Genomic DNA, 8,736 nt, shown 5'->3' with positions numbered 1-8,736 from the left:
CCCTAACATAAGTACATTCAAATCACAAACCTCTCCCCAATGTGTTTCCACTTTCCCTTTTGACCCCACCATTGTATCATAAAGACAGACTCCATATTAATACGTTCATAAGTTACGTATTGGCATCATTCAATCATTCAATTCAATGCTTCACACACCAAAGCCATGGTGTCGTTACCGTCACTCCGCCTGTTCTACACGTATTGTCCACTTGATGGCGCAGTAGAGCAGATGAAGCGCCACGAAGCTTCAGCCCATCAGTGAACCATTTGGATGCAAAGCTCCAATGCTTCCTGAAGCTTCATCTCTCCATCACTAGCTTTATGATCCGAACGTCTTCCTCCTCGTGAAGTGTTCAGACCACCTTAAGAATCAGAGCTCACCTCGGAAGCAGTTGTGTTTTATTTTATTTTGAAAAACTTTATTGAGACAAACGCGTTTACAGTTCAGACTGCTGAGGTCCACTGCTGAGGACCTCTACAGGTCTGGAGCCTGAACCCGTCCCTGTATATGTAAGGAGCAGTGGGCTCTATACAGTATTAGCGCCCGGGGAGCGGTTAGGGGTTCAGTGTCTTGCTCAGGGACACTTCGACACAGGACACGTAGTAGCCAAGAACCTTGCGGTTACCGGATGACCCTCTCTACTCAGTGAGCCACGGTCGCGCCCGTGAGAAGTGGTTAGGAAAAGACGTTAGGAAAGATGTGAAGGAGAGTTCATGAGGAGTTAGGAGTAAGACAACTGTATATATATATATATATATATATATATATATAGTTTATTGTTGTTGTTAATTATTTTATTAGATGTATTATATACTTTATTGAACTAATTGTTTGATTTCTCTTCTTGAGTCCGGCAGTAGAGTGTTTAAATCTACCGTTAAAAGTAGCGCAGAAGAAGAAGACGCCTTTATTGTTTCCGGGTTGGTTCTGATTGGATGACGTTCCTCTGGAAACTTCCGGTGTTTTCCAGCTGAATGTTTGATCAAACACACCGAGAGTCGGTAAGTCGGTACCGGTTTTTCTCTGTGTAACGTGTCTCTGTTCCTTAACACCCGTCAATGTGCCCATTAGCTACACGGTGTTAGCTGTTAGCTACACGGCTAGCTTCTAGCATTGCTCCGGGCCAACGGGGACGGCTAGATGCTAAGCTAACGTTAGTATCGCGGAGCGCTGTAAACAGCCGACATGTTGTTCTTTAACACTGATGACTAATCAACATGTATCGATACAATGACGTAGTTTAAATGACTGATCTTTGTTGTGTTTTTACGGTTGAAAAGATGAAACGAAACAATGTAACGTGTCGACGTCAGAGCTCAATAACGTCATCAGTCAGTCTGTGAAACGTACTGATCGATAATGTTTAATACATGTATTGATTATATGAAGCTCGTCTGTTTTAAATCATCGGTTATTGTTTCTGTTTAATACAGTTTAAGATTGAATGACGTCATTAATCAAAAATAATATAAATAGATTATATTGATCTCTGCAGACTGACGTCAGACAACCTTATGAATCCTTAAATATAATATTAATAGTTTCATGAATTCATCATCAAGACAAACATGGCCGCTTCACATCAGGGTCAATGGAGAACATCTTCCTCATGACGCACATGATGACATCATCATCAGATCAGACTCCTGATGTGAACTCTTGTATCCACGGCAACAGTAACCCTCCACTGTGTAACCCCAGAGGCATTGTGGGAGCTGTAGTTTCAAACCTGATCACATCTGGATCAGCTGTCAGTCGGCTTTAACAGCTGGAGAGACTTTAGAGGAGTGTGAGTCTGTTCTCATGATCTCTGGACTAATAATAGTAACTAATAACACTAATAACTCATAAACACACTGTGATCGTCTCTGGAGTCTGTTAAACTGTGTTCATGAGATCAGGATCATCTCTACGGTGGAATGTTTTCGTCTTATTTATGATTATTTGCGTCTGAACGTTTTAAACTGTGACTGTGACGTCATCATGAAATAAGCAGAACATGATGATTGTTTCTCTTAAATGATGAAACTCATGAAACTCTGAATGATCCTCAGTGACTGAATGAAATGATGATCAATGATGTAAAGATCTCTCACTTTCATCCTTTCATCATGAAGTTACTGAGGAAACATCATGAAAACACTAATCTTTACTAAATGAAGGAAGTTGTTTGTGGTTCTTTTGTTGTTCAGACTACAATGAACATCTATTTAAACCAGAGAACAGATCAAATATAAACTAGAGTTTAATCTGATCTTCACTCTGCTGTTAAACTCAGTCATCAGTCCGGCTGCAGCGTCCAATCACATGATGAGCACTGAGGGGGCGTGTCCTCCATTAACACACTTCCTGGAAGTCTGTTCTCCTGGTTCCTCGCTCATGACTCCTCAGAGATCTCTCCTCCCTCCTCGATCCTCAGAGCTAAATAAGAGCTTTGGGACGACCGTCAATATGGCGGAGCAGAACAACTTCCGGTTCAAGCGAGGAGAGAGGAAATGACAAATAAGAGACTTGGGATGTACCCCTTGACTCCTCTCTTGTGGGCGGGGCTAAGCCGTGAAGAGAGGAGGTGAGGATGAAGAAGACCTCATAAGCTGATGATTGGTGGACTTTTCTTCTTCTCTCCTCAGAACAGGAAGTGAGTCGCTGCTTGCTGAGACGTTCACCTGTCAGCTGACCTGCTGACTCACTGAGCTCGCTCAGTTGAAGGCTCTCCTCCACACACGCACACAGGGAGACACGGTAACCTCAGTCATGTTATTGATGAAGATGTTCCTCATGTGATGAACATGAATATTAATTAGTGAAGGTCCGTGTTTCTCTGATGACATCACGTGTGTTTCAGGTAGACCTCACAGCGTCATCATGGTGTTAGCCGACCTCGGGAGGAAGATCACCTCGGCGCTGAGGTCTCTCAGCAATGCCACCATCATCAATGAGGAGGTAACACCAGGAGGTCATGTGACCAGCGGCCGATGTCACCATCCCTGAGTCCCTGTTTCTGATTGTCCGATAATTAATATAGAATATTCATGGGGTAATAAACCGCTGATGTTTGTGTTCCAGGTGCTGAACGCCATGCTGAAGGAGGTGTGTGCTGCCCTCCTGGAGGCCGACGTCAACATCAAACTGGTCAAACAGCTGAGAGAGAATGTCAAGTGAGTCCTGATCCAGGATCGAGACCTGCTCCAGTCCAGTCCAGCTGTGGTTGAACCCTGTTCTCTCTCGCTCTCTGGTTTGTCCCTGCAGGGCTGCCATAGATCTGGAGGAGATGGCTTCAGGTCTGAACAAGAGGAGGATGATCCAACACGCCGTCTTCAAGGAGCTCGTCAAGGTCAGAACCGCAGACCTGGAAGAGTCCTGGAACTAAGAATGAGTTTACCAGGACGGAGAATATTTAAAAAAACAAGAGCCAAATATAATATAAAGTCCTGAAACATTCATTTGTATTTGACTAAACTTATAGTTTCTGAGAATCAACCACTGTGTGTGTGTACTGTGTATATTATGTGTGTGTACTGTGTATATTATGTGTGTGTACCGTGTATATTATGTGTGTGTACTGTGTGTGTACCGTGTATATTATGTGTGTATACTGTGTGTATCTCCAGCTGGTGGACCCCGGTGTGAAGGCCTGGACTCCTACAAAAGGAAAGAACAACGTCATCATGTTTGTTGGTCTGCAGGGCAGCGGGAAAACTACAACCTGCTCCAAGGTGACGTCGCACATTCTGAGACATAACTCCACCCGCTGTGTAGACAGACCCCACCCCCCCGTCTAGTGGTGGTGTTTGCATTGTAGTTTTGTGAAACTCTCTGCTTTGTTTCCTGCAGCTGGCCTATTATTACCAAAGGAAGGGCTGGAAGACCTGCCTGATTTGTGCCGACACCTTCAGAGCTGGTACGCTTCAACTCCTTTCAGTCACCTCATGCAACACTTCAACTCCTTTCAGTCACCTCAGGCAACACTTCAACTCCTTTCAGTCACCTTAGGCTACACTTCAACTCTTTTCAGCCACCTCAGGCTACACTTCAACTCCCTTCAGTCACCTCAGGCTACACTTCAACTCCCTTCAGTCACCTCAGGCTACACTTCAACTCCCTTCAGTCACCTCAGGCTACACTTCAACTCCCTTCAGCCACCTCAGGCTACACTTCAACTCCTTTCAGCCACCTCAGGCTACACTTCAACTCCTTTCAGCCACCTCAGGCTACACTTCAACTCCTTTCAGCCACCTCAGGCTACACTTCAACTCTTTTCAGTCACCTCAGGCTACACTTCAACTCTTTTCAGTCACCTCAGGCTACACTTCAACTCCCTTCAGTCACCTCAGGCTACACTTCAACTCCTTTCAGTCACCTCAGGCTACACTTCAACTCCTTTCAGTCACCTCAGGCAACACTTCAACTCCTTTCAGTCACCTCAGGCTACACTTCAACTCCTTTCAGCCACCTCAGGCTACACTTCAACTCCCTTCAGTCACCTCAGGCTACACTTCAACTCCCTTCAGTCACCTCAGGCTACACTTCAACTCCTTTCAGCCACCTCAGGCTACACTTCAACTCCCTTCAGTCACCTCAGGCAACACTTCAACTCCTTTCAGTCACCTCAGGCTACACTTCAACTCCTTTCAGTCACCTCAGGCTACACTTCAACTCCCTTCAGTCACCTCAGGCTACACTTCAACTCCCTTCAGTCACCTCAGGCTACACTTCAACTCCCTTCAGCCACCTCAGGCTACACTTCAACTCCTTTCAGCCACCTCAGGCTACACTTCAACTCCTTTCAGCCACCTCAGGCTACACTTCAACTCCTTTCAGCCACCTCAGGCTACACTTCAACTCTTTTCAGTCACCTCAGGCTACACTTCAACTCTTTTCAGTCACCTCAGGCTACACTTCAACTCCCTTCAGTCACCTCAGGCTACACTTCAACTCCTTTCAGTCACCTCAGGCTACACTTCAACTCCTTTCAGTCACCTCAGGCAACACTTCAACTCCTTTCAGTCACCTCAGGCTACACTTCAACTCCTTTCAGCCACCTCAGGCTACACTTCAACTCCCTTCAGTCACCTCAGGCTACACTTCAACTCCCTTCAGTCACCTCAGGCTACACTTCAACTCCTTTCAGCCACCTCAGGCTACACTTCAACTCCCTTCAGTCACCTCAGGCAACACTTCAACTCCTTTCAGTCACCTCAGGCTACACTTCAACTCCTTTCAGTCACCTCAGGCTACACTTCAACTCCCTTCAGTCACCTCAGGCTACACTTCAACTCCCTTCAGTCACCTCAGGCTACACTTCAACTCCTTTCAGCCACCTCAGGCTACACTTCAACTCCCTTCAGTCACCTCAGGCTACACTTCAACTCCTTTCAGCCACCTCAGGCTACACTTCAACTCCCTTCAGTCACCTCAGGCTACACTTCAACTCCCTTCAGTCACCTCAGGCTACACTTCAACTCCTTTCAGCCACCTCAGGCTACACTTCAACTCCCTTCAGTCACCTCAGGCAACACTTCAACTCCTTTCAGTCACCTCAGGCTACACTTCAACTCCTTTCAGTCACCTCAGGCTACACTTCAACTCCCTTCAGTCACCTCAGGCTACACTTCAACTCCCTTCAGTCACCTCAGGCTACACTTCCAGTACTTTCTTTTTTCCGGTATATAAATCTTCCGTCTCTTCTCAGGTGCCTTCGATCAGCTGAAACAGAACGCCACCAAAGCCAGGATCCCGTTCTACGGCAGGTGAGTCACAGAGGCCACGCCCCCTGCTGTCTGCTGAATGACCCCGTGTGTCTCACCTGTGTGTCTCACCTCTTTTGCGTGTGCGTCTCACCTGTGTGTTGTGTTCAGTTACACAGAGATGGACCCGGTGGTGATCGCTGCCGAGGGAGTCGAGAAGTTCAAAGGAGAGAACTTTGAGATCATCATCGTGGACACGAGTGGACGACACAAACAGGAAGACTCTCTGTTTGAGGAGATGCTGCAAGTCTCCAACGCTGTGGTGAGTACCCCAACGCCCGCAGCTGAACGCACCTAACTAACTGAAGGGGTGTGAAGCGGTCTGTGTTGAGTACCTCAATCAGTGTTTCACCTTCCCGATGCTTCTCTCTACCTGTGTCCATAGCAACCTGACAACATCGTGTACGTGATGGACGCCTCCATCGGTCAGGCCTGTGAGTCTCAGGCGAAGGCCTTCAAGGACAAAGTGGACGTGGCGTCGGTGATCGTCACCAAACTGGACGGGCACGCCAAAGGAGGAGGAGCTCTGAGCGCGTAAGACCGCGTGATGTCGGAGCGCCGTGTGATGTCACAGTGACCAGTGTTTCTTGACGCTGTTCTTCTTCTACTGTTTCCTGTCAGTGTGGCGGCCACGAGGAGTCCCATCATCTTCATCGGAACGGGAGAACACATCGACGACTTCGAGCCCTTCAAGACTCAGCCGTTCATCAGCAAGCTGCTCGGTGAATAACTTCTCTAGTGCACATCTCAAGTAGGGAGGAGACGAGGAGTCGAGGCAGCAAGGATTTAATCAATGAGACGCCTCGGAGCGTCATTTTCTAGAGACTTCAGTTAATAAAAAACGTATGAAAACTAAAGGAGCAGTTGCATGTAGAGTCACAAGAGTCTCATCGAGGATCCTTTATGAGGGTGAAGTGAGGAGAGAGGACATGAGGTAGCATATTATAAAAGCACCCGGTGATGTCATCTAACTCCTCCTCTTCCTGTCAGGAATGGGAGACATCGAGGGTTTGATCGACAGAGTGAACGAACTGAAACTGGACGACAACGAAGAACTGATCGACAAACTGAAACACGGTGAGAAAGGACACTTCCTTTACCTTTACTATAATAAAGAGGAACCCGATGACTGACCCGTGACCTGTGACCTCCAGGTCAGTTCACCCTCAGAGACATGTACGAGCAGTTCCAGAACATCATGAAGATGGGGCCCTTCGGACAGATCATGGTGAACACGCTTTACACTTCCACTGCTCACACTCTGACATGTGACCTAGAACCAGAGTAGTCACATGATCACAGGCTCATAACTCTGTCTGTGGTTCAGGGGATGATTCCCGGGTTTGGTACGGACTTCATGAGCAAAGGAAACGAACAGGAGTCCATGGCCCGACTGAAGAAGCTGATGACCATCATGGACAGCATGAACGACCAGGGTACACACACACACACACACACACACACACACACACACACACACACACACACACACACACACACACACACAGGTTCACGGTCTGTCTGTCCCTCTCAGAGCTGGACAGTAAAGACGGAGCTAAGCTCTTCAGTAAGATGCCCAACAGGATCCAGAGAGTCGCTCGAGGGTCTGGAGTCGCCACCAGAGACGTCCAGGAGCTGCTGACTCAGTACACCAAGTTCGCCCAGATGGTGAAGAAGATGGGGGGCATCAAGGGCCTCTTTAAAGGTAGGGGTGGGGGACTGAGGACTGGACTGTGGGGCGCTGTAGGGGACTGAGGACTGGACTGTGGGGCGCTGTAGGGGACTGAGGACTGGACTGTGGGGCGCTGTAGGGGACTGAGGACTGGACTGTGGGGCGCTGTAGGGGACTGAGGACTGGGCTGTGGGGGTGGGGGACTGAGGACTGGACTGTGGGGCGCTGTAGGGGACTGAGGACTGGACTGTGGGGCGCTGTAGGGGACTGAGGAGACTTTGATGTCTGTGTTTTGTCTTAAAGGAGGCGACATGTCGAAGAACGTGAACCCGTCTCAGATGGCTAAACTGAACCAGCAGATGGCCAAGATGATGGACCCCAGAGTCCTGCACCACATGGGTGAGACCTGGTCTGCTGATGGTCCTCTAGATTATGAACGTTTAATAATTCAGAACATGTAATAATGAGCTTTTGTTTTGAAGGGGGGATGGCTGGTCTTCAGTCCATGATGCGTCAGTTCCAGCAGGGAGCCGCCGGCAACATGAAAGGCATGATGGGATTTAACAACATGTGACCGCCGACCAATCAGCTGCCTTCACACATAACAACAACATGTAGCTCCGCCTCCTGACAGGTACAGGTCAAGGGGGCGGGGCATAGAGAGAGAGGAAGAACAGGAAGTGTAAAGAGACAAAATAAAAGCAGGATGTTTGAGTTTTTCCATTCTGTTGTCTGCTGCTTTTAGAAACACAGAAGAAGAAGAAATGGTTTGAAGGAGCAGTTTTTAAACTCAGGAGGATCATTAAATCATTCAGTGGATCTGTGGGAGGTTTAGACGGAGAGAGAAGCTGATGACGACGTTAGTTCCTGAGTGTTTTTGTCAGATAATAAACATTTGTAAAGCACCAGTTTAAACCTGCCTCTTTATTTCATTCTCATGTTTTAAAAATTAAAAACATGAAACCAAGTTAAAAGTACAACCGTATTCTTAAAGTACATCACACTCACTATGCATATGTAACTATATATAATATACTGTATTATATATATATATATAGTTATTGATTCATTAATGTTCATTCATAATAAAATGTTATTTATTTATAATCTACAAAGTAACTGAAGTTAAATACATGATGTAGTAAAGTACTCCTGAGATGTTAGAGGTTTAATGCATATAATTAAGAGAAGTACAAGTACCTCTAAATAGTACTATAACGGAGTACTTATTAAATGTTTGTCTGCTGTGGGCGAGGCTCCTCCAAAGATCCTCTCTGGAGACGATGTCTCACACTGAACGTGGACCTGGACGTA

At 46.9% G+C, this 8,736-nt stretch overlaps 2 protein-coding genes across 5 annotated transcripts in view; one reads left to right on the top strand and one right to left on the bottom strand.

Moving 5' to 3' along the window:
- LOC306707372 (uncharacterized protein) overlaps window positions 1-356 on the bottom strand; it is a 4,627-nt gene extending 4,271 nt beyond the window's left edge. The window contains exon 1 of one of the 3 annotated variants that reach the window (XM_079174800.1): window positions 159-356. The gene's annotated coding sequence lies outside the window, so the exon portion shown is untranslated. The other 2 variants (XM_079174798.1, XM_079174799.1) reach the window with 2 other exon arrangements.
- A 492-nt stretch (window positions 357-848) lies between these two features.
- srp54 (signal recognition particle 54) lies at window positions 849-8,327 on the top strand. 2 transcript variants are annotated; one of them, XM_079174794.1, is made up of 17 exons: window positions 849-1,004; window positions 2,634-2,745; window positions 2,853-2,946; window positions 3,070-3,161; window positions 3,253-3,337; window positions 3,615-3,719; window positions 3,838-3,904; window positions 5,696-5,753; window positions 5,862-6,012; window positions 6,136-6,284; window positions 6,372-6,472; window positions 6,741-6,827; window positions 6,905-6,978; window positions 7,078-7,186; window positions 7,285-7,455; window positions 7,726-7,821; window positions 7,905-8,327. In XM_079174794.1, the coding sequence occupies exons 3-17, from the start codon at window positions 2,869-2,871 to the stop codon at window positions 7,994-7,996; spliced, it is 1,515 nt and encodes a 504-aa protein (XP_079030920.1). In that variant the 5' UTR covers window positions 849-1,004; window positions 2,634-2,745; window positions 2,853-2,868; the 3' UTR covers window positions 7,997-8,327. The 2 variants fall into 2 exon arrangements, with proteins under 2 accessions (XP_079030920.1, XP_079030919.1); XM_079174793.1 differs by having other exon boundaries at window positions 2,849-2,946.
- The last annotated feature ends 409 nt before the right edge of the window (window positions 8,328-8,736 follow it).

Source organism: Pholis gunnellus (genome assembly GCF_910591455.1).
Source record: "Pholis gunnellus genome assembly, chromosome: 15".
NCBI classification, from domain to species: Eukaryota; Metazoa; Chordata; class Actinopteri; order Perciformes; family Pholidae; genus Pholis; species Pholis gunnellus.
Note: the sequence above shows the minus strand (reverse complement) of the source record. Positions and strands in the feature narration are given on the sequence as shown.